The sequence below is a fragment of the Macrotis lagotis genome, chromosome 1 (genome assembly GCF_037893015.1).
Source record: "Macrotis lagotis isolate mMagLag1 chromosome 1, bilby.v1.9.chrom.fasta, whole genome shotgun sequence".
NCBI classification, from domain to species: Eukaryota; Metazoa; Chordata; class Mammalia; order Peramelemorphia; family Peramelidae; genus Macrotis; species Macrotis lagotis.
The window spans coordinates 395,527,394-395,551,891 of NC_133658.1; the positions used below are offsets into that span (position 1 = coordinate 395,527,394).

The 24,498-nt window shown below is 36.1% G+C and overlaps 2 protein-coding genes across 4 annotated transcripts in view; one reads left to right on the forward strand and one right to left on the reverse strand.

Moving 5' to 3' along the window:
- The window catches only part of GEMIN5 (gem nuclear organelle associated protein 5), a 43,189-nt gene extending 41,907 nt beyond the window's left edge, over nucleotides 1–1,282 (forward strand). The window contains exon 28 of the mRNA XM_074212540.1: nucleotides 701–1,282. Coding sequence (XP_074068641.1) covers nucleotides 701–868 — 168 coding nt within the window. The 3' untranslated portion in view covers nucleotides 869–1,282. The remainder of the gene's footprint in view (nucleotides 1–700) is intronic.
- Nucleotides 1,283–4,951: 3,669 nt separating this feature from the next.
- Nucleotides 4,952–24,342, reverse strand: CNOT8 (CCR4-NOT transcription complex subunit 8). 3 transcript variants are annotated; one of them, XM_074212543.1, is made up of 7 exons: nucleotides 23,870–24,009; nucleotides 19,699–19,888; nucleotides 17,171–17,364; nucleotides 14,684–14,845; nucleotides 13,981–14,125; nucleotides 7,814–7,924; nucleotides 4,952–5,460 (listed from the first exon to the last, which is right to left on the reverse strand). In XM_074212543.1, exons 2-7 carry the CDS (start codon nucleotides 19,813–19,815, stop codon nucleotides 5,311–5,313), a joined length of 879 nt encoding a protein of 292 aa, XP_074068644.1. In that variant the 5' UTR covers nucleotides 19,816–19,888; nucleotides 23,870–24,009; the 3' UTR covers nucleotides 4,952–5,310. The 3 variants fall into 3 exon arrangements, with proteins under 3 accessions (XP_074068644.1, XP_074068643.1, XP_074068642.1); XM_074212542.1 differs by lacking the exon at nucleotides 23,870–24,009 and adding an exon at nucleotides 22,358–23,697; XM_074212541.1 differs by lacking the exon at nucleotides 19,699–19,888 and having other exon boundaries at nucleotides 23,870–24,342.
- Nucleotides 24,343–24,498: the final 156 nt, after the last annotated feature.

Sequence of the window (24,498 nt, forward strand, 5' to 3'; positions counted from 1 at the left end):
TTATATCTTTTCAGTTTACCAGATTAAGATTCATGCATAAATGTAGCCCCATTCATTTTCTGAACTTCATTATTGTCTCATTATTATTATTAATAATTCATTAATATGTAGTCTCAAACACCATTATTCTGAATAAAAACTGCTCTGTGAACAGTTTAGATACATGTAGAAAACAAGTCATTCTGAACCTACATATTGGTGAATGGCCAGAGTAATTTTGGCAATTGTGGGTAAACATAAAGGTTGCAAATCAAGATGGGAAAAGGAAAAATACAGGTGAAATAGGGCAAAAACCTTAGACTTGAAATCAAGTCTTGTGTCAGAATCTCAGGTCTACCAACTATTTTATTTTCCCTAACACCTTGAACAACTCATTCTCACTTTATTTTTATTTATCACATTTTATTTTCCCAACTCTAAAATGACAACAAAGGTTCTTGCATTACCAGACTCACAAGGTTAATTTATCAAATAAGAGACTTCGTGAAAAACACTTTATAAACTAATTTAGTTACAAATAAAGCTCAATTCTTGCTTATATAAATTAAAAATAAAACTTGATCTGACAGTATGCTAAATTTTAAATTCTTTAAGAGTAATAATCTTAACTACTGGAATTCATGTTTTGAGTTTTATCCTTTGAAAAGTATTACATATCCAGGGACCTTCCCAATTTATGTTGACCTCTCTTGCCTTTCAGATCTTTCCCTTTCCTGATGTGTTAGAATGTTGTCTTGTAATGCTTCATATTGGATCCCAGTATTCTGGCTATTTGAGTCTGGAGATGCAGCAACAAGCCTTGGAACTCCTTCAGAAATATGGCAAAAGTAAAATTTACAAAAGAAGTTATCAGATTTTCTGCACGTGAATTTTAAGCCCTTCAGTTGAAGACTTATTACACCTAGGCTGAGATACAGGACATCTTTTCACTTCTGCAATTTGTTCCTCTGTGGCCTTTCTCCCCAAGCTTGTAGACACTTTTGAAAGATGGTCCATAAAACAAGGGCCAGATGTGCTCAGACTAACTGGTCCATAATGGACCCCAACTCTGCTTGTGAAATTACAAAAAAGGACTTTTCACCTCAACTATCATTTTCTGTTGAAGGAAGAATGATAGCAGGCCAGCAGTTGTTGCTCAGAAATTACCCAGGATAGCAATCTCAGTGACCTTCAAAACTTGTAGATTTTACTCGAATAGGAGAAAGCTTTGTTTTTTCTATTGTGATAAAAGTGTTACATTCTTAAATATACAGGCTACCTTTAAGTAAAATTTTAAAACATATGCTTCTGTGAAGATGAGTTATTGCCAACCTGCGTCATTTATGGTATCTTGTCTCTTCTCTCAGCATCCAGGTTTGACAAGGAAAGTCAAAATACAGACTAATCCTAAATGCTCTCAGTAAGTTTTTTTCTCACATGTGTCGCTCACCCCCCAAAAAAAAATTTCCAAATGCAAAGAACTGGCACTTGGCAATTCATTATGTATGGAAAGCTAAAGTCTCATGATGTAGAAATGCAGTTCTCATATTTAGGATTTTTCCCTCCTTTCAAAGATAATTTTTTTAAGAAATTGCCTCTACTTAGACCAATATAGTACACATTTGTTTGACTAGTTCAGTTGCTAAAGGTACCAAATGTTTCAGGACTATAAGGGCAAGCACCCTTACTACTCTGAGGAAAGGCATCTAAAATGTCTTTATAATTTACATTTAAGAGCACCTCTATTTTTGCTCATGTTTTTTAATAAACTGTGGTAATGGTACATTTTGGTTGCGTTTAAAAGTGATTTTTGAATTTAGGCTAAACAAGGTCAGCCATCTAAATTGGTCATTAAAAGTAAACACTATAAGAATGGTAGTATCAAGGTTTGTCATTCATCCATTAGAGTTCATTCCTTTAGGGCTAATGAATGGAAGGTATAAAGAGACAGATTTCAGCTCAACAAAATGGAAAAAAGTTACCTAGATCAGCAACTGTCTAAAAAATGAATATATCATCTTCAAAGGGACTTTGTATCATTGTAAGCTTTGTAGATCATTTTAAGCTGCACACAAATCTTTCACTGCTAAGGTATCTTCCAACTCCTGAGATTTTCTAGTTTTTAGTTCTTTTTAAAAATAAAAATCACCTGGGTGCAGATGGATACTATCAATAACAGAATATAGGAGAAAAGAAAACACAACTATTTTGACCAGGTATGTTCTTGAGGTTGATAATAAAAATTTGGGGTTTTTTTTAAATGTTAAATGGCTTTATTTGGGTACAGAGGGTGTCTTAATAAAACCATTTGATTTTCACCATGTACTTAAGTTTCAGCAAATAATTTCAAATTGGAAAGAAAGTCTGTTGTGGTGGGAACTTGAGAATATAAACTTATGCTAGTTGTTAAACAAAGATGAAGGTTTGAGAATTTTCAGTAAATTGCACAGCAGGAATAGCAGACAATAATGTTAAAATGAGTGTTAGCCAGAGAGAAAGCCCTTACACAGGAGTAGGTTCAAAAGGATTTGCTGAACTGCAAGGAATTTAGTTCTAGCTCATAATATTCTGAGATTTCAGTGAGGACTACTCTTAGTACAATTTGTAATTACATTTGTAATTATAATATTTTGCCTGGGTATAAAGGAACCAGATAGTGAAACTACTGAAACACCTATAAGCAGAATTCTATCAAGATACAGAGCAACTCTGATTCCTTCCTGCATATATGAAGAACAAAATTAACATTCTAATCTAAATTTTCAGTTGTCATGTGCTTCTTTAGCCCCTGAGTTGATTAGTTATCAAAAAACAGTTTGGTCAGTTAGGGTTTTCATGCCAGACCAATAGACAAGAGCAGTTGACAAAGGATCAAGGATTTAGAGTTGGAGAACTCATCAGAGATAATCTAGATTCTAATCCTTTCATTTAGGTTTAGAGAGGTCACGGAACCACTTCCCAGGTTGACAATAGCAAAGTCATAATGATCAATTGTTTTTATATTTTGACTAATTCAGTTCTATGTATAATTTAATGCTTTTTTTATGTAACTATAGTCAGTGTATTACTATGCAAAATGCAGTTCAACATTACAGAATATAGCTAACAGTATAAGAAAAAAACTACATAGACATACCTATACATAATGTGTGTATGTGCACAGACACAAGAGTGAAGAGCTCTTAAGTCTAATTTACAATCAGGTAGGTACCAGATGTGTACACAGGATTTTGTGATTACCCATCTTTCTTTATCTGAGAAATAAAAGCTTTTGGTGTCTTGAGGAAGAAAGATGGGTAATCACAAAATCTCATGGCCCTTAACTTTGCCACCATAAGTATATCCTGCATTAAAAATAAACATAACCAAAACTCCTCTTTAAAGTAAAATTCTGTCATGACAACTACTCTTTTCTGCCATTATTCCTTTGTAATTAAATGCATTTGTAATGTAAATGTATTACATTTGTTTTACTTCTAAGAAAGCACTTAAATCTCCCAGTTCTAGGTCAGACAAGTGTAACTACTATGTAACTTTTGATCACATCTCTTTATAGTTGTAGAGGACTAAAGTATTTCTGCCTGTCCCCTCTGTATACTCCCTAGCTCAGAGTACTTAGTCAATTTCTACACTTCTAAAATGAAGTTGATAAGATCCTTTCTGATTCTGAAAGTCTGCCCCCTGAATAGGTCAAGTGAGGAAAGCTATAAACCTTAGAATCAAGGCCAGAATATATACAATACACAAGTATTCACAATCAGCCTTTTTTTTTTTTTTGCAAGGCAATGGGGTTAAGTGACTTGCTGAAGGTCACATAGCTAGGTAATAAGTGTCTGAGGCCAGATTTGAACTGAGGTACTCCTGACTCCAGGGCCAGTGCTCTATCCACTGTGCCACCTAGCTGCCCCCACACTCAGTTTTAGAGAAGAAAATCCAATTATAATAAGCAGACATGTATACACAATGGCAGTTTATGAAAATGGGAATATGTGGGCACTGGCAAAAGTACAATGAAAATTGTTCCTACACCAACAGAAATTGAGTGTAATGTTCCAAGGCCAGCAATTTACAGCTGGAAAAGACAAAACTTTAATACCAGTGGTTAAAAAAGCCTTTATTTTACAAAATTAAAAACATAATTAATATTTACAAGCATTTTAAATACCAGTTTTTAATACCTGAGACATGTTTAAATTAATGCAAATTGAATCTTCTATATAAGCCTGTTAAAATGTAACCAGTTTCTTTTCCACCAGAGCAATACGGATTTTGATCTTCAAGAGAGTTCACACTGCAGTCATTAAAGAAAATTTAATTCTTGAATGACTAGATTTTTTAAAAAGAAATCATTGTTCTGGCCTTTACATTTTATATAAACAAAGACTGAATCCATGTTGCCCTTTTTACATTTAACCACTACACTCACATTAATCTACCTCCTCCTCAACCTTATTCAGACTCACTGAAAGTAAAGATAAGAATGAAGAGGAAGAGAAGTGGTAGAATTCCAAATGCCCATCTAAAATTAATTTCCTGTGTTGGAAGACAGTTGTCCAAAGTTCCTATTTAGGAAACAGAAATTGAGAGGTTTATCTCTTCATCTAGTCCAAGATGTTTTATCAAGTAATACCTAAAAAGACTTCAGATGATGCAAACTTGGTAACAACAAATCTCTGACATGATGAACAATGCACTTAAATGGCCAAATACTGAGTTCTTTAGATTGCCATGACTGAAGGGTAGACCAACAATTTTTCCATTCTAGCAGTGGACAAGTAACAAAGACAAACTAATAGGTATAAGGAAAAGAACATTACCTCTGGAGAATTTTAAAAACCAAGCATCTACAAACTAGTCCACAAGTATACCATCCTGTTTTCATTGGCAGTTCTCAGCTCAGCTGGTATCAAGAGTTAAATCTTCATTCTCAGAGATTAGCAACAAATTTTAAAATGAAAAGAGTGACAACAAATAAGAGGTATATATACATTTTACTTGTTTTCTGACTTGTCCCTGATAGTAAAAAGGTATCCAGTGAGCCACAGATGCAGGTGGTAGATGGCAACTGGAGAGGAAAGGATTGGGGATAAGGATTGGGGGAAGACATGTTTACAAATTCAGAGTGAACTTTCATCTGGATCTAAAATGAAGACATCATTTGCCTTCAGTAAAACAAAAGTCCTTCTGCTCAATGCAGACTGTAGGTACAATTCACTCAATAGAAGCTTTCTGTTGGGAAAGGAGAGAGATACATACATACATACAGAGACCAGTCAGGACAGCAAGCACCAGTACTAAATTGGACCCATCCTGCAGAGCCATACCCTGTTGTCATTGTTGCATGTTACTGATAATAGCCAGTATGCTCATTTTCTCCTGAGCAGAGTCCACGTCCTCATTCTGTTTCTGTGCCACTCCTGTGCCAAGGCCATAGAGCCGTCCACAGTACTTGGCATCATCAATACTGTCCTCAAAAAATAACTGGAGAAAAGAAAAAAAAACCCACTATGAGAATAATATTAAGATGAAGCCTTCTAAAAGAATGCACACTTACCACCCACAACACTGAATAATTTCAGTCTCTACTGGAGATTGTTCACCATATAACACACACCCTAAGGAACTTTATATTTCTTAATATTTTCAATGAGTAATAAAACTGGTTCCTAACCAGAAAAGGATTTTGCATAGCTTGAAAATATTTTGTTTACAAAACATTTACCTGTACAAAATAACTAATAAAGGAGAGTGGAAGTATTATCACCATTTTAGAGAAATGATAGGGTAGGTTTGACACCAGGGTTTCACATCTTTCCAGTATATTGTGCTACTTTGTAACCAAAGTGTCTCAGAAATGTCTTCAGAAAGACAGGGCTTCAAAATGCTCTTTCCAAAACTTGGTAGCAAATCACAATTCTCTAAGCCTCAGGTGCCTCCAGTAAAAAGAGGATGCTATCTCTACCATTAACATGATTATATACTAAAGTGAGTACTCTATAGTCAGTGTTGTAAAGATCAAACAAGATAATGTAGATTAAAAGCCTTCTGCAGATTTTACAAACAAATGTTTGTTTTTCCCAGCCTCTCCTATTATGTCCTTTGTCATACTTCTAGCTCAGATCATATCCAGTTCTCCTGACTTAATGTGACACATGAAGCATCAACTAAATCAGTATCTCAAAAGCATCAATGTCATGAACATTTCAATTTCCAAGATAAAAACTGATGCTTCAGAAAGCAAACAATATGGTGTACAGAAAAGAACATTGTGCTGGGTTATCTAGAATTCTATATTCTAAACTAACTGGGATTGTGATCTTGAACAAATACCCTCAGTTTCTCCAGCTGTAAAATGAGGCTGGACTAGATTATATCTAGTCTTCTCCAAATCTAATATTCTCAGATTCTACTTTAAATAACCAAGGAGCATAGGTAAATGAGTCTAAAATGAGGGGTTCCAAGCTTTTTTTAGTCTTAATTGAGTGATTACAGAGGACTCAATACATTATGCAATTAAAAGGCTTCCATATAAATAAAAAAGTTTATAACCTAACAAATTTTCTTAAATCTCAGCAGTTTCTTTTGGCAGTCCTAGGAAGGAAGCAAAACACTGAATAGATTACAACTTGTCTAATCATCCACAATATTTTCAGATTAAAAGATACTGAGCTGCTACCAGTTTTATCTGTTCCTCAGTCTGAATTCAACTATTTAAGTTCTAGAATATCTTATTACGGGAGGAAAAACAGATTTGGGAATCAAAAATAATCACATATTTTATCACATTCTCTCACATCTCATTTCTAAAACTGAGGACAAAACCCTTCCCTTTTCTGAGATTTACTCAGTATTTACACTCTCTTCTTTTCCTCTACTATAATAGGTCCTTTGTGCCTCTTCATTTGGTGTTAATTATCCTCTAATGCCTCCACCTCCTTCCAGTATAATCCTTTTTTCCTCATGTCTCAATTGTTTTAAAAACTGTCTTGTATCCCTACCCCTGTCAAAAGTAAACACCTTTCAACTATCCTAATAAGAGGTACAATTTAGTTTCTACCACTGTAAAAATGGGAAAATAAGAACCATCAACCTCACATGGTTGTTGTGAAAAATGCTTTATAAAACTGTAAAATATGAAAAACTGGGCAAAGGTAAAAATGCTACTATATTATTACCCAACTTCCCTCAAATTCTAAAAGAAACCATATATGACAATAATTGTGACCCCTTGAAACTTCAAATAGGACAAAAAGGAGGCACAAAAGGATCTCACTTGTTTGTTAATTATTTTGGTTCTCTTTCTTTTTTTTTTAAATTAGGTGATATTTTGTATCTGACTGTTTTTGTTGACTTTTATACTCATCATTGGAGCAGGTTAGATAGAAATGGATGGTTTGGCTAGAGTGCTGGGCCTGGAGTCAAGAAGACTACTCTTCATGAACTGAAAACCGTTCTGAGACATTAACTATGAGACCCTGGGCAAATCATTTAAATCTTTTTTTTTTTTAATTTAAGGCAACAGATTAAGTATCACACAGCTAGGTAATTATTAAGTGTCTGAAAGTTGGATTTGATCTCAGATCCTCCTGACTCTAGGATCAGTGCTCCATCCACTGTGCTACCTAGGTGCCCCCTGCAAGTCACTTAATCTTGTTTGCCTACTTCATCTAGAAAAGGAAATGGCAAATCACTCCAGTATTCTTGTCAAGAAAACCCCACATGGGATCACAAAGAGGTAAACACAATTGTAACAACTCCACAAAAGTATTCATCATGCTTTCCCATGTATCCAAAGTATCTGAAGGCAGCACTTGTAACCTGAGCTGAGCCCCACCTCTTTCATCCTGAAGAAAGCCATTCCGGTGAGCAGTGAGTCTGAGCCTGCCTGATGTTGCCTGCCAATTCGTTGCAAATCCAACTGATCAGCAACTTCCTGAAGACCTCCCTGTGGTTGGAAGGAGAAAAAAAAAATTACAGAACCAAATCTTTTATCTGAAGAAACTAATTCCCTTCTTAGAAAAATGTAGATTTAGAAACCTGCCTAACCTTTGATCTGTCCTTGGCTTCACCCCAGGAGTATCTCCTTCCTAAAGTTCTTAAAGCTTTTTTCTTCCCAGAGTCATATTATATTCCATTCTTTTCTCTTTCTTTATATAGTTACCCTACCTGTCTGGTGGAGCCCTGTCTCACTCTAAGGCTGCTATAAAATACTAGCATAAAAAGAATGACAACTAATAAGTATCTGAACATCAAAACTTAAGTAATATAGAGACTGGGGTAAAAGAAACAAATGACTTCAAAGACAGGTTAAAGGTAACATCCTTCTACCCCTAATTTTACTGCTCCAGAAAGGAAAGAATGCTCTGACAAATGGATAGATATCTATCTACCTGTGCAAATGACAAAATCAAGGTATAAAGCAAAAAAACACTCTGAAATAGTCAAATCATAGAAAATGTCCCCACTCACTAATAAGTAGAGAAATGTAAAAACAACTCAGTTCTGAGGTTTACCTCACCCCTATTAATGGCACAGATGGAAATAAAAGCCTGGAGGCCATATCATAAGAAATCATAAATAAATAGTGTTGAGATCTATTTAACATCAGAAAGTAAAATGAAGACAGAATATACTGATACCCTCCCTGGGGAAAAAGGAAAAAATCCCAGTAAAGTCAAATCCAGAGTTATCATATCAAAGCATAATACTGCAAGCACCTGGAAAGAAACAATGTAAGTACAAGGAATCACTGGATAACAGAAGATCTGACAGCTTCTACTCTACATAAAAAGGAGATTCTAGAGTACAATTATTCCAAAAGGGAAAAGAGAGACTCACAACTAAGAATAATAATTATCCTACAATGGTAAATGGAAAAAACTACTCATTAAAAAATCAAAAGTGAATGTAACAAAATTATATAGGACTCAAATGAAGAATATGAGAAGATACTCCATAAACCACCCTTTTTTAAAGAGGGGAGGCCAATATTTTATACATTGTATGAATTTTTAGGGTTTTTTTAATGTTATTGATTAGTTGTACCAGCTTTTTTTTCTTTAAAAATTACTATTTATTGTTACAACTATAAATGAAGCCTCTAAACAAACTCTTAAATGAAAGAAACCACAAAAACAGACTAAAACAAGTTTTCAAATCAAGCTATTGTAGAGAAACTTCACATGGGTAAAAGAGGAATGTAGCCCAGCATAGGTAGGAAAGCTGGAAAGCCAGCAAGAGACTCAAAGCCAAAGCTAAGACTCAAGTTTAGACTCAGCAAGACAGTGGTACAGCAGGCCAGCAGTCAGGATCCCAACCAAAGCTTGGAAGACAAAGTTTGGGCCCCAAGAACTCTGGTATAACAGGCAGGACTGAGTTGAGCTATCCTAAGACAGGAAACAAATCACTAGTATCGTGCCATAGGCAAGAGGTAAGCCAGAGACCAGATCCCTGGCCCCAGCACAAAAAGTTTGGGACTGTGCTCCCTATGCCCCAGGAGCAGAGATAACCATCAAAATGAGCAAAAAAAGCACTAAGCACAAAAAAGCTCCTATTCTGATAGGGACAATAAAAATACCATCTCAGAAGACAAAAGCAGTAATGAAATACCTACATATGGAGCTTCAAAGGAGTTTTTGAATTGGTCTCAAATTCAAAAAGTCATTTTGGAAAAGCTCAAAAGGATTTTAAAAACCAAAAACCAAAGACAAAAAAGAAGAAGAAAAATGGAGAAATGAGATTCTTACAGGAGAATTATGACCAACTAAAGAAAACAATAACTTTAAAAGCAAAATTGGCCAAAAGGAAAAGGAAATCAACTACTCTAAAAAGTAAAATCAACCAATTGGAAAAGGAAACCAAAAAAGCCAACTGAAGAAAACAAAACCCTAGAAATTAAAAGACCTCTTAGGGAAAATGACAAACCTGTAAAACAGATCCAGTAGAGATAACTTACAAATTATTGGTGTATCTGAAAGCCACAATTTAAAAAAAAAGAGCCTGGAAAATATGTAGGAAATTATCCTGGAAAACTAGTTTAATATCCCAAAACAAGAAGATTAAATGGTCCTTGAAAGAATGCATTGATCACTCATAGAAAGAGATCCCCCAAAATAAAAACTCTGAGGAATATTGCAGCCAAATTCAGAGTTCTCATCATTTCAGCGTTTTCAACTAAAGGAGCAAATACTGCAAAGTTACCAAAAAGAAGCAATTTAAATGCCAGGGAGCCCATAGACAGGATTTATCAGCTTCAACATTTAAAAGATTAGAGGGCCTGGAATATGATATTCTGGAGGGGAAAGACTCAATTACCCTAAAAAATTCAGCATATTCTTTCAGAGGAAAAGATGGACTTTCAACAAAATAAAGTACATTCAAACTTATCTGATAAAGACCAGAACTAAACAGAAAATTTGATCTTCAAATACAAGACTCAAAAGGTAAATGGAAAGAAAAAATCCTACTCACTAAGACTAAAAAAAAGTATTAGTAAGACTAAATGAGAAGACAATACCTGTAACTCTTGAGAATTATATTTCTCTTGGGATAGTTGAATGGAACATTATTAGACAGAGGGTATGGGTATAAATTGATCATGATGGTGAGATAATGCTTATGGCTCCTTCCAGTTACTTCTATCAGGATAGTTGAAAGGTGTATACTTTGGGGGTAGGGATACAAGGCAGTTTTAAAACAATTGAGACATGAAAAAAAAAGGATTATACTGGAAGAAGGAGGTGGAGGCATTAGAGAATAAGTAACACCAAATGAAAAGGCACAAAGGACCTATTATAGTAGAGGGAAAGAAGAGATAGTGTAAACACTAAATAAATCTTATTTTCAATAGATAACTCAAAGAGGGAATGTGTACACACACACACACACACACACACACACACACACACACACACACATACACAAAAACACACAAACACACACACTCCCAATTGGGTTTAGAAATTTATCCTACCCAACAAGAAAGTAAGAAAGAATGAAAGGACAATGTGAGGTGGGTAGCATCAGAAGCAAAACATTGGTGAGAAGGGATAAAGGGAAAGGAAAAAGAAAATAAGGAGAAGAAAGAATGGAGGGAAATAAAAAGATGTTAGTATTTCTTCTTTTCTCCCATGATCTTTTTCCCCCTTTAATTCTAATCCTTCTTTCACAACTTCTCTAATATGGAAATACATTAAACACGATTGTACATGTACAACCTTTTTCCAGTTGTTCACTTTCATGGGGAGGGGAGAAGGAAGAGAAGGGAAAAGTAGAAAGATGCAGAACGCAAAAGTTTGCAAAAGGATGAATGTTTAAAACTATCTTTGCATAGAACTGGAAAAGAAGAAAAAAAAACTTGGAAAGACTTAATTCGAACTGATGCAAACTGAAATGAGCAGATCCAAAAGAACATCATACACAGGAACAGCAATATTTTAAGATCATTTTCTGTGAATAACTAAGCTCTTCTCAGCAAAATAATAATCCAAGAAAATTCTGAAGGACTTATGACAAAAGGTGTTATCCATTTCTAGAGAAAGACCTGTTGGAGACTGAATGCAGATAACTTTATTTTCTTGGGGAATTTTTGGTCTGTGTTTTCTTTTACAGTATGATTTACATGAAAATTTCCTTTTCATGACTATACATGTATGTCAAATTGCTTGCTTTCTTAATGGGGAAGGGAGAGAATTTGGAACTCAAAATTTGAAAAATGGTTAAAACTGCTTTAAATGTTATTATGAAAAAATAAAATATCAAATAATAAAAAATTTCTATTTGTTATATGGACTATATAATATGCTATTCTGAATGGTATAACATCTTCTCTGAGAGGATAGAGGAATACTTGGGCAACTATGATCAAGAATGGTATTTCTTCTTTTCTCCCATGATCTCTCCCCCCCCTTGCAAGGCAAACAGGGTTAAGTGGCTTGCCCAAGGCCACACAGCTAGGTAATTATTAAGTGTCTGAGACTGGATTTGAACCCAGGTACTCCTGACTCCAAGGCTGGTGCTTTATCCACTAAGACCTAGCCGCCCCTCCCCCTTTAATTCTAATCCTTCTTTAACAGCATTTCTAATATGGAAATACATTAAACATGATTGTACATGTACAACCTTTTTCTAGTTGTTCACTTTCACGGGGAGGGTGGATGGAAGAGAAGGAAGATGTCAAATAGAAAGAGATTCCTGCAGGTCACATAGTGACTCAGAAAACCACACTAGGTTCTGTTATATTTTTATTTATTTTGTTAAACACTTCTCAATTTTAAGACTGTGGAGTTGTAGAGTTCTAAGCTGAGGGCTTAGAGATTGACACCTCTGATGCAAGAAAAATACTTCAATAAAAACATTAAATAAACAAATATAGATAAATAAAAGAATGAAAGTAGCTAGCAAGTGTCAAAAAATACTATCCTGCAAAGGCTGGACTTAATCCTATAGGAAAATAAATGGATAAGGTACTTTAAAGAATAGGGGACTTCAAAGTATGGAATGATTGATGAAAAGACTACCAACTGAGTAGAAAACTTGAAATACAAACAGATTCAAGGTAAACTTAGAAAGATAAATTTATTTGAGCAATTAGAAAAGGATGTATAATAATCAAATGATAATTTTTCTAATAGAAGAAACAATCATCCTTTAGAACGTTAATGTCTTCAAATGATACTGCATAAACTGAATAAGATAAACCAAAATATTAGAGATATAGAATAGTTCAATTCTGGGAATCTGGGGGTTAAAGGACAAGAAGAGTAAACAAACTTAAAGGAATGAGGAAGTCAACATAGATGAATCTTATCTATAATAATAAAGGAGGGATGAATACAAAGAGTTTGGAGTAGAAATATTTCAAACTCAAAAGGTAAACAGAATAGGGGAGAGGAGGAAAGATAATACTAGAGAGGAGAGGAAGCAAAACAGACTTCTTGATCCTGAAGATATGTGAACATAGCAAACTTCATGTGCAAATAAAAGATAATTTCAAAGAATACTGAGTAGTTTAATGAACTGACATAGATGGTAAAACCAGAAGAACAAGTTATACAAGAGCAACACTAAAGAAAAATAACTTGAAAAACTTCCTTGTATTCAACCAACCATGTTTCCAAAGAACCTATAATGAAGCTTGTTAATCAACTTCAAACAAAGAAGTGACAGACATAAGGTGCAGAGACATACATTTTCAGATATGGTCATTGTACAGATGTTTTGCTTGAAAATGCTTATTTGTTTAATGTCTGTTTTGCTTGTTCTCCTCTCTAGTATTACTGTAAATATAGAAAATGGGTGTTTGTTTCTTTAAGTTTTTTTATGTGTGTAAGGAATAAAGAAGCAGAGGTTTTAAGAAAGAAAAAGCTTGAAAAGCTACTAAACAACATGAGAGGAATAAATTAGAGGAAGAGTGCAAAACAGTTACAAGGGTCTGAGGTTATACAGTATCAAGCGATAACCACATCCTATAGCAATATCATGAAACTCCACTGGAGGTAATCATCTGGCCTATTGCTCATTTATAATTTTTGCTCCTATAGAACTATCTCTTTTAATGTTAATTTAGCTAGTGACAATATTATGTTTCTTAAGCTGTTAAAAAGAGTTATTAAACTAATACTTGGAAAAGCAGTATTATGGAAAAGTGGGAAAAGCAATGGGACTGAAAAACCTGGGTTCTTATTCCAGGTCTTGATGCTTTCTAGGCTTCTACTATTAGAACAATTCCATGTCTCACTTTTTTATTTGCAGAAATAAAGATAATAATATTTGTACTATGTACTTCAAAGGATGTTCTAAAGAGAGAAAACTATAAAGACTACAGAAATAATTATTATGAATTAGCTTTCTTATTTGTGCCAAGTAAACATTATTTTACAAATGCATTAATGGGCCTTCCCTACTGTAGTTATTAACTATCTTTAGGGTTGTGATATTTATACTTTTTTGAGTAAACAGTAGCTGACCTTATTCAGCTATGAATATGAAAAATATTTTTACCTTAAGGTTTTTGCAGCTCTTCATCAAGTATTTCACATCATAGATAGATGGGAAGAAAAGGTTCAAAATATGGAAGAATTCATGCTCTTCTTCTGGTAATCGAGAATCAGTTAGTAGCTTTACCATGTAGCCAAAATCATAACCACTGTATGGAAGAAATCAATCACTGAAGTTAAACAAATGGCAGATAACCTTGTTATTCTGCTTCTCAAAATTTATACTATAAAAAACTAAGGCCTACTTTCCAACATTTTCCAATTTTTTTCAATTAAACTAACTGAACTCAAAAGTGAATTATCACATAATAGGTCATTACAAAAGGATATAAGAAAATACAAAATTTCATAAATTCTAGATTTTATGCATAAAATCAGAAAATAGCCCTGTCTCTAATGAAGGGAAAAAATGACTTCATGGTTCAATTAGAATAATGGAAAATAAAACATAATGAACTACTATAGAATATACTTCTTCACTCTCCTAGAATTAAACAACCTGATGACTATCAAATGTCTTGGGAAACCACCTATCACAGGTCCAGTTTTGTCCTTAGACTGATGAATGTTAAGGATATGCAACAAGTCAATATCCAAATCTAATCATTGCTACTGATGACAGAAACAGAGAACAACACATGTCAAATTCATTATTATGCTGAGGCTCAGCGAGCTCTTTATTTATTTAGGCTCTTTCTAGGACTGACCTGTGAAATGAAAGCCATTTGACGTTGTCACAGAGAACTACCCCTGAGGTCATGAGCAGTTCTGCAAAGTGCAAAGTGTCAATACCTTCCTCTTCATGCTTCTGGAACTGTAACCCTGAGTTAGCAAGGAGATCTATGGAGTCCTGGGAATACATGTCCTCTCTAAAAAAAGTTAAGGCATTCACTTATTAAGTGATGTAAAATTACAGTTGTAACTTTAAAACATCGACAGGTATATATACAGATATACAGAAGAGATTGTTTCTAAAATGATTTCTGGAAGGCTGCTTGCGTTTTGGGATTTTTTTTGTTTATTTCTTTGTTTTTCGTTTTTTTTTTTCTGCTTGCTTGTTTTCTTAAAGATGAAATCAACCTCCCCAAGAATAACTTTCTCTGAGACAAAAGATGCTTTCATAAACAATTTGTTAATCTAGATCACAGAGCAGTCATGATATAAGCAATAGAATCAGGTTTTTAACTCTCACTCCAAAATCCATTACCCTCCTTCCTTTTATTCCTTTGTATACTTTTACTCATATTTGTACTAGACATCAGAATACATTGATACAGGGAACTTCCAGTAAGAAAATTTCTTCTATATGAATCAGCACCTGTTCTTCAACTGATAGTCTTGGAGTGTGGCTGTGGGGCAGCAGAGGTTAACTGACTGGTCCAAGGTCACATTCAGTATATGGGTCAGAAAGAAAACCAGAATCAAGATCTCCACAGGGGGGTTCAGTAAACTGTCTATCCATTATGTCATACTGCCTTTAAAATAACCGAATAAAGTCACTAGATAACCTAGGTATCATAAAAATGATTTACAGTTTTTGCCTATCTAGCTAAAATTAGTACCACATTGCACTCTATTATTCCACTTATGTAGCCGTGGTGAAATAATGGAAAAAGCACTGGATTTGGTTTCAGATTTGGGTTCCTATTCTAGCTCTTTTAGTATCCATACAACATTAGACAAGTCATGTAACCTGAGTGAATTTTAGTGTATATATCCATAAAATAAGGATACTGAGACTATTGTCTCAAAAAAATAGAAAGATGCCATTGCAGTTGTATATTGACCTAGAAAACAATAAATTAACATTCTTTATGTTCTATTGTATTTTCATTTATTTTTCAATTATTACATTTCCCAATTACATTGAAATCTAGTTCTGCTATACCAGGGAGTTTTGGCACAAGTTTGACACCTGTGGACTATATGACTCAAGGCTCTCTTCCAGCTCTAAACCCTACAACCTTATGTAATTTTTAAAACAAACTCTACTCTCCTTTTCTCTTTATAATCTTCATCGTGTTAGCTTTAAAGGAACTTCAAAAGCTTCAAAGCTTTAAAGATCTGTGACTCATAAATAAAAATAACAAAACTTTAAAAATAATCATTACTCCTAAGTTATTCAAAATCCTCTAGCTTCAAGAAAACCCCAAGTGTTACTAAGAACTTATTCCTGAGTGATCCCCATTTAATAATATGGATCTGAATAAAACCATGGCCTTAACATCCCTCTAAAATAGGCTGAACTATTACAATACTGTTAGCCTACTTTTTAAAGGTACATCATAAATTCCCTAGCAAAGTCATAATTTCAGTCTTTTTTGCTGGAATCTTTATTTTTTGAGAGTCTACCCCCCCCCCCTCTCTCTCTCTGTCACACACACACACACACACACACACACACACACAAACAGACATACAACGCCCCCCCATGAAGCCCAATGGTTGAAGAATAGTTCAAACTGGAATACACTGTAATTAAATGCTAAAAAACATTCCGAATGGAAAATATGATGGAAAAAAATGTTCCTTATTTAGACCTACTTCAATATTTCATCCTGGCATAAAGGTAAAAGTGGATTCAAAGGTATGTCAGCTGAGCACAAACTCTGTCCTGCTCTACCTGTCTCTTTCTTTTTCAAGTTTTTTTGCAAGACAATGGGGTTAAGTGGCTTGCCCAAGGCCACACAGCTAAGTAATTATTAAGTGTCTGAGGTCATATTTGAACTCAGGTACTCCTGACTCCAGGGTCGGTGCTCTATCCACTACGCCACCTAGCTGCCCCTCTGCTCTACCTCTCTGGAAAGGTTTCAAGTATCAGCCCAATGACATACAGTATATATTCAAGTACAGCAAATAAATCCAGAGAAATATATCATCACGTTGGTTGCAAGATAATGAATTTTGTGGTCAAGCAACTAATGAAAAATCATTCACATTAAAGTACATAGAGGATATAATATGGTACTGGTGGAAAGAATCACCCACACCAAGAAATTCATGGTTTCTGGAAGTACTGAAATTTTAATACTGACATCCATAGATCCAAGTACATCTTAAATTCAAATGTCACGTTCACTAAATAATATAAAGTCAAAATAAAAACTGGTTCAAAAAACAAGAACCCAATGAAATCACAGATAATCAAAAAAATGCCAATTTAGCAGGTAAGGAAAAAAGCACAGAAAACTTACGTAAGGTTGAATTTGAAGTTGAACTGCCAGGTGTTGATTCCAGAAGGATATTCTCCTTTCTCATTTGTGAATGTAAGGCCCAGTTGTATAATTTTAAGGAGGTCAACATTACACCGAAGAAGTTGATACTGGTAATCTATGGAACTTCGAAATTCCCCAATTGGTCTCACTACAACACCTGGAAATTCTGTGTCCTAGAAAAGAAGTTTGGAAATACATTTCTTAGTGCAAAGTTCTATGAATGAATGGCTATTAAACTGCTAACTCATCTATTTTCCCCAAGAGTTTGTAAAACTGTGACCTCAATTTATAGAGAAATCATTTAACTAGTCAACCTACTACCACTTAAAATGAAGCATCATCATCATCAAATCTATTATGTCTATTATGGGATTCCAAGAAGTTATGAAACTGTTTTGACTTTAAAGTAAGTGAGCAAAAATGACTAGACACTCTCACTAGACATGAACAGAATTTGAGTATCTAGTTAGAGGGGGAAGAGCTCTAGACTTGGGATTCAGAATCTGTATTCAATCTAGTTCTGGGGGCAGCTAGGTGGCGTAGTGGATAGAGCGTCGGCCCTGGAGTCAAGAGTACCTGAGTTCAAATCCTACCTCAGACACTTAATATAATTACCTAGCTGTGTGGCCTTGGGCAAGCCACTTAACCCCATTTGCCTTGAAAAAACAAACAAAAAAAAGTCTCAATCTAGTTCTGAACCTGGGCAAGTTACTTAAGTTCTCTGTGCCTCATATTCATCTGAAAAATAAGGGAACTGAACCAGAAAATTATAAATGTTATGATCCAATTTACCACATATTCAACACAAATGCTTATTAAGTATTTGCAAAGGAACAACAGGGCACTGGAGATACAAAGACAAAAAATGAAATTGCTTACATTCTACAAACTTAAAATGTGATAAAGGAACCCTGGGGAGTGAAGGAGGAGTTGGTAATAATGGGAAGTGCAGGGAAACATCCAAGTGAATATTTTTATAAATATGTTGGGGGAGATGTTTCAAGTTTCAAGTCTGCTTGAATACAAAGAGGCAAAAGAGTAAAGGACAAAATTGACTAAGAGGAGGTATTTGTATCTTACCTATATGTAATATGAAGGTCCTGAATGCTTTTGAGCACAGGATTAACTTATTCAAGCTTTTGTTTTAGGAAGATTATTGCAAGAAAATATTTCATATATCTATGTGAAGGATAGATGGAGAAAGAAGAGACAGAAGTCACTATTGTAGTTCAAATGAAAAGTGAAAAGGATTGAAACTAGGGTGAAGGCAGGAAAAGTGAAAAGGAAGCCATAGATGCAGTATTACAGAAAACATTTTTTTAACTCGAGATGAGTGGATATGGGGGAATGAACAAAGGTAGAAAAAGTCAGAGTTTGAGGAATAAGGTGGATATTGTTGCCAAGTATCACAAGAGAAACAGACTTTTTAGAAAAGATGATGAATTCAGTTTTGAACATGTTGATTTTACAGTATCAGAGGGACATTTAGGTGAAAAAAGCAAAGATATAGTGGATATAGAGCATTACTACCAGCAAACAATAAAACTAAGTATATTCCAGGTCAAGAGAACCACATGAGAAAAGGAATAGAAACAGAAAAATATAAGATGTTTACACAGGGAAAGTAAATTGAATCAATTTAATCAGTGAAAATTTACATAGTCATTGGGAGTAAGATCAGAAAGGTAGGTTGATGCCAACCTGTGAAATGGCTTTTAATATTAACCAAAGGAGTCTGGTTTTAATTCTCCCTGAGAGAGAAGCAACATTGTGTAGAGGAAATAACAATGGATATATAAGACCTGAGTTCAAGTCTTACCTCTGCCTCTTAATTAGTTTTGTGATCCTGGGCAAGTCACGATTTGATCAAAAGCCTGTTTCCTCCTCAGTAAAATGGGGATAATAATACTGGTACTACTTGTGTCACAGGGTCGTTGTAAGGAAAGCACTTTGTAAACTGTAAAGAAATAACTATAGAAATGGGAGCTATTGTTACTGAGGGTTGTAAACTGGGGAATGACAGCAGTGTTTAGAAATTTTAATCTGGGCAGCATGTGTAGGACAGAATGAAGAGGGGACCCTTAGAAAAAGTGAAGTCAGTCAGGAAACTATTACAAGCAGTCCAGGAAGGAGATAATACAAAAAGCTATTGCCATAACCTGCTGCACTCTATATCCTGGCTGCTACATTGATTTGTTTCATAAAAGCAGCACAATTTATCATCCAATTTCATTTACCCCGGTTATATTGTGCAGGGATCACAGCAAACTTCAGTTCTCTGGCCAAATAGGGCTCACAACCTATTTTTATATAGTCAGTTAAGAATGGTTTTTATAAGGTTTATTTTATGTAAAAATCATTCTTAGCAAGCTGTAAAAACATAGGCAGTGGGTTACCAAGGCTGTAGTTTATCAATCCCTGGTCAGTCAAATTTACTAAATAGTACAGTAAATCTAATTTTCCTCATTTACATAACTGAAGGTGATTCAAGTACAGTGCACGTTTACCATAGCAATGTAACTGTAACTGAGCACAATTTCTCGGATCTTCCTCATCTCTTCTTCTAGGTTGCTGGCCCAGACTTCACAGATAACCTGGCTGTTCTCCACAAGTGCTGCAGGCATCCTGAAGAAATCCGAGAAGACACCTTCAGCTAAGACCGGATGATAGGACAAGCCAGAGAGCTGTAGTTCTGATCTAAATATAAAAACATATGCTTTGAAATGATGGGTTTTTATGTACTTCACTGCTTCAAATACCTATGGATACAACTCCCCTAGCAACGCTGAATCAATAGCCCCATCATGTTTTTTTGGTAGATGGTTTTCAAGGGATGCTATGGCTAAACCACTCATCATCCCTATTGTCAACCTAGTAATAAGTCTTATCAAATTCAGCTAAACTGGTCCCAAGAAAACAGATTATACAGTCTGGCATCAGGATAGTTCATCTATCACAACAGCATACAGAAAAAAAGAAAAGAAGATGTGTTTTCTCTGTGCTTTCCTGATTTAAGCCAAAGCGTAGGAAAATTATACTTGTCCTCAATCTGATAAAAAAAAAACAAAGATGCTGATCTCACTGTTGTCAAGAAAAACATCACATAAAATTTTCTAAACTGAACTTTCTTAAACCAACTTTGTGGGCCCTCCACTTTCAGAAAAGACAAACCATCACCTTAAACCAGTTTTTCTGGTCCTTTCTAATTTGCCATAAACTAATGGCTAAAAGTCAGCCATCACAGCATACCTGTGTACAATTCTCACATCATTCCGCTTGATTAAACCACGGAAACCAAAATTAGATCTCTTTTACAAAGAGATCATTTCATACATTTTAGCATGGATTCAGAAATGAGTGAGGCACGGGAATTCAAACCCAAAGGAGGATGCACCAAGGAAGCAAAAAAATTAATAGTATATAATATACGTAAAATAAAAGGAATATAGAGAAGTTAAAAAAAGCTATACCCCTGCTATGCAAATGTCAACTAAAATTAGAGCCACCTGACAACTTAAACATCCTCTTTTGAAAGGAAAGTAACAACGATGTATCCAAAGTATCAAACATTTAGCATCAAAATTTGCCATTGTTCATTTGAAGCTTCCTTCAGCCAAACTGAAGTCTAGTGTTATCTAACTTTTTATTTCTAAACATATCAAGGATGGGAATAAACATTTTACATAGAAGCTATGCTAAGCACTTTACAAATATCATCTCATTAGAGATATTATCATATACACACACATACACACATATTTGACTACAAAGCAGGACTCAGAAATAGAAGTTTATGGGTAAAAATAAAACTAGAAATAGAAGAGTTTGTGGAAATAAATTTCACGGTGAGAGAACAGCATTTTAAAGTACAGAATTCAACATATAAGCTATGAGGAAACAGGCATATCAATACACTATTATTTAGTGGAGCTATAAACTGGTCCAGCATTTATGGAAATCAATTGAAACTATGCCACAAAAGTCACAAATCAGTGCATATCTTTTGACTCAGAAATACCTCTCTTAGACCTCTACCCCAGAAAAATCCAAGAAAAAGGGAAAAGATCCAGAGAAAAAGAACTGGAAACTCAAGAGATGCCTATCAATTAGAGAATGACTTAATAAGTTGTCATTATGAATATGACAGAATACCAAATTGTTGTAAGAAATAAGAAAACATGACTTTGAAGAGATAAAAAGACATATAAGCTGATTCAAAGAATTAGAAAAATAATTTATAACAAATATTATACACTGACAAAAGAATGCAATAGAAAAATGAGAATAATTTTTATAAGAACATTGTAAAAAGAACTAACAGCTGTAAGAACTATGACCTCAATGATCATTCACACTACCTCCTGACATAGGTTTGGAGTGCCAAAAATGAGTCTGACTCTCTACATATATACATATACACACATATGTATATATGTGTATTTACATTTATATTCACACACATATAACATACAGCCAATGAGGTAATTTGTTTTGTTTGTGCATATTTATTAAAAGGAATTTTTTTATTCTTTTTTTCCCCAATGGGATGGGGGATAGGAAAACAGATTTTTGTTCACTGAAAAATCATTTAAAAAATAGAGAGGTGGGGGGATGATAAAACTGAAGAATATTACATTTATTTCAGGATGAGGTCTCTTTTATCTTATTTAATTTACTTGTTATATTTTGTTAAAAGATATTGATAATGGAGTGGGGGTAATCTATAAAGGCTTACAAAATTACATAAATAAAATTTTAAAAGAAAGGAATCTCACCTAATACTATTTGTTATATTGTAGTATTCATTTGAAGTTGGTGCATAATGGAATTCAATGAATTTAATTATTAAAAAGTTTATAAATATGAAAGGTCGATTTGCATATATCCAAGTGCTGCATCACAATAAACTTTCATTGTACTGGCAAAGTCCCTAGCCAATTAATATCGAAATTTACATTAGTGCTAAGCCCCCAAAAAAGACCAGAAGATTTTTACTCTATAAATTCAAATTAGATGTACCAGTAGAGACTAGAAGCAGAATAAAAGTCTACATTAAGTGCCACAAATGGGATACTCAAAACTAATCTTCAAGATAACATGGATTAACCCTGATGAAGTCTAATTAACCCCTTTCCTTTAACACACAAAACCCTTTTTAAGACTTACAAATATAAACACAAGCTATCCAAGTCCTTAAGGAGTTCTTAAATCATTTCCTAGTCACAGCAAATGAGTAGATGTCCCATTTAGTTGAATTCTTCCTTAAAGGTGATGACATTTCTACTTCCTTTATCCACCAAAGTAACAATAAACATAACTTAATTGAACAAAAGAAGTAAGATAAGGAGAGTCAATCTGATTTGCTGAGAGGGGAACCAAATTGCCAGAATCAAAAAATGGACAGTTAACGAAGAGGTTCAGATTCTAACTAGTGCTTGTGATGAAACAAGTAGTTTATGGCATAGTGGAAAGAACTCTGGATTTGGAAACAGGCCTTGGTTAGAATTCTAGCTTTGCTGCATACCTACCAGGTGTATAACTTTGGGCAAATCAGCAATCTCTCAGACTTAAATGTTTCCCAAATTATAAAAATAAAGTAGTACTACTACCTGCCCTGGTTTTACAGAACTGTTTGAGATTCAAATTTGAAAAAAAAACCTGTTTTTATAATTTTACCATCATAATCATCCAGCTGTATAAGAGGAATATGTTATGGTTAAAGCTTCAATTTTACAAAAACCACCCTGCTGTCTTATTTCTCTGGTGTAACTAAAAACACAAACACTCGACATCAAAGATCACAACAATTAAACTACCTTTCTGGGCTACCTGAAGCCGTTCACTTCATGGCAAAGGCAACAGAAAGGAGTCAAGCTAAAAATGACTCTGATAGGATATTCACATTCGGGAGGAAGCTTAAGGAAGATTAGAAAGCATTTAGTCAGAAGCGTTATCACCAGGCTCTCTCTGCCTCGGATACCTATTAATTGAGGAAGCAAATGAGATATGTTGAGGTAAGAGATTGGCTTCGGTTGTCTAACTGCAGCTTGGGGGAAAAAAGTTCTGAGGTTTTCAATGCTACCTCTATTCCTGTCTAATAATAAATAAATAGAAAACACACATCAAACGCGAGACTGAATACTGAAGTACTTGAATGGATCCAAAAATCAAAGAATCTTCACAAAACCCATCCACACCTTTTCCAGAAGGAAAGAGGTGTGAACCCATCAACTATCTAAAGGCATTTGTGAAACAAGGCCAACAACTACCCTTGATCTTTGAAATCGCCTACTGACAGATCGGCCATATAGATTATAGGATAGGATTCATCAATTAAATTTTTTAAGCAGGAATCAAATTTGGGCGGAATGGATAAGCAAAGCCGCCTGTCTTCTCGTGTGCTTGCACCACCTAGACGCGCGCACACACGTTTCCGGAGTGCGGCCCTGCAGCCTCTGCCTGTCCCGGTCGGGGCTTCCCACTGGATGCTTCTCAAAAGCAAGGGCCAAGTTTGGCCAATTCGGGCGTGCCACAGGGAGGTGGGGGCGGGGGGAGAGGGGTGGCGGCTTTGCCCCTCCCCTTGGACCTCCTCCCTGAAGCCTGGGCCCTCCCTCGGGCCTTCAACCTTCCCGCCTCCGACTTTAGCCTCTCCCTTCCAGGCGCCGCGGCCCCGCTCACCTGGGCCTGCTGGCCCCGCAGCGGGAGGGAGCCGGGGCGGGCGGGCAGACAGGTTCGCCGGGGGGCCGCGGCGCCGGCGGCCCCTGCCCTGGATCCGCTCCCACCACCGAGCGCGACGGCGAGAGCGAGCTCTCGGCCCAGAGAGGCCCGGGGCCTTAAGCACCAGCCGCGCACGCTGCCGCTCCGGGCTGCTCTAGCCAGCCCGGTCTTCCGACCTCGCCTGCTCCCGGGTGGCTTCTGCGTCACCCCGGCCGCGAGCGCGCCCGATCGCTCATGCCAGCTCCGCCCCCTGGCGCGCCCCAGCGACCTCTCGCGGGATCGCCGAGGGAGGCGTGCGCAGGCGCAGAGCCACGAGGCCGGCGCGCGGGAGTGAAGGCGAGAAAGGAGCGGGGGTCGTAGTAGGGCGGGAGGGGTGAGCATTTGAGCACGCATGCGGAGGACACGGCCCTGCGCCTCTTCTGGCCGAGCAGCGCGCCGCGCCGCGCCGCGCCGCGCCACACCGCGCCGCGGAGCGGAGGCTCGTCACAATCCCTCCCACCCCCGACGGAGCTCTTCTGCGCAGGCGCGGGCGCCGGGGGAGGGGCGGGAGGGGCGGGGCCTCGAGGCCCCCCGGGACCGTTATGGCTGGT

What these genes read in the sequence shown, in the direction of transcription:
- CNOT8 (XM_074212541.1), bottom strand. Translation starts at nt 24,301, where the DNA reads ATGCGTGCTCAAATGCTCACCCCTCCCGCCCTACTACGACCCCCGCTC. An exon ending in AAATGGCTTTCATTTCACAG is followed by an intron (nt 14,126 to 14,683) that starts GTCAGTCCTAGA and finishes TCTTCCATACAG; the next exon opens with TGGTTATGATTTTGGCTACA. An exon ending in AGAGCTGCAAAAACCTTAAG is followed by an intron (nt 7,925 to 13,980) that starts GTAAAAATATTT and finishes TTCCAACCACAG; the next exon opens with GGAGGTCTTCAGGAAGTTGC.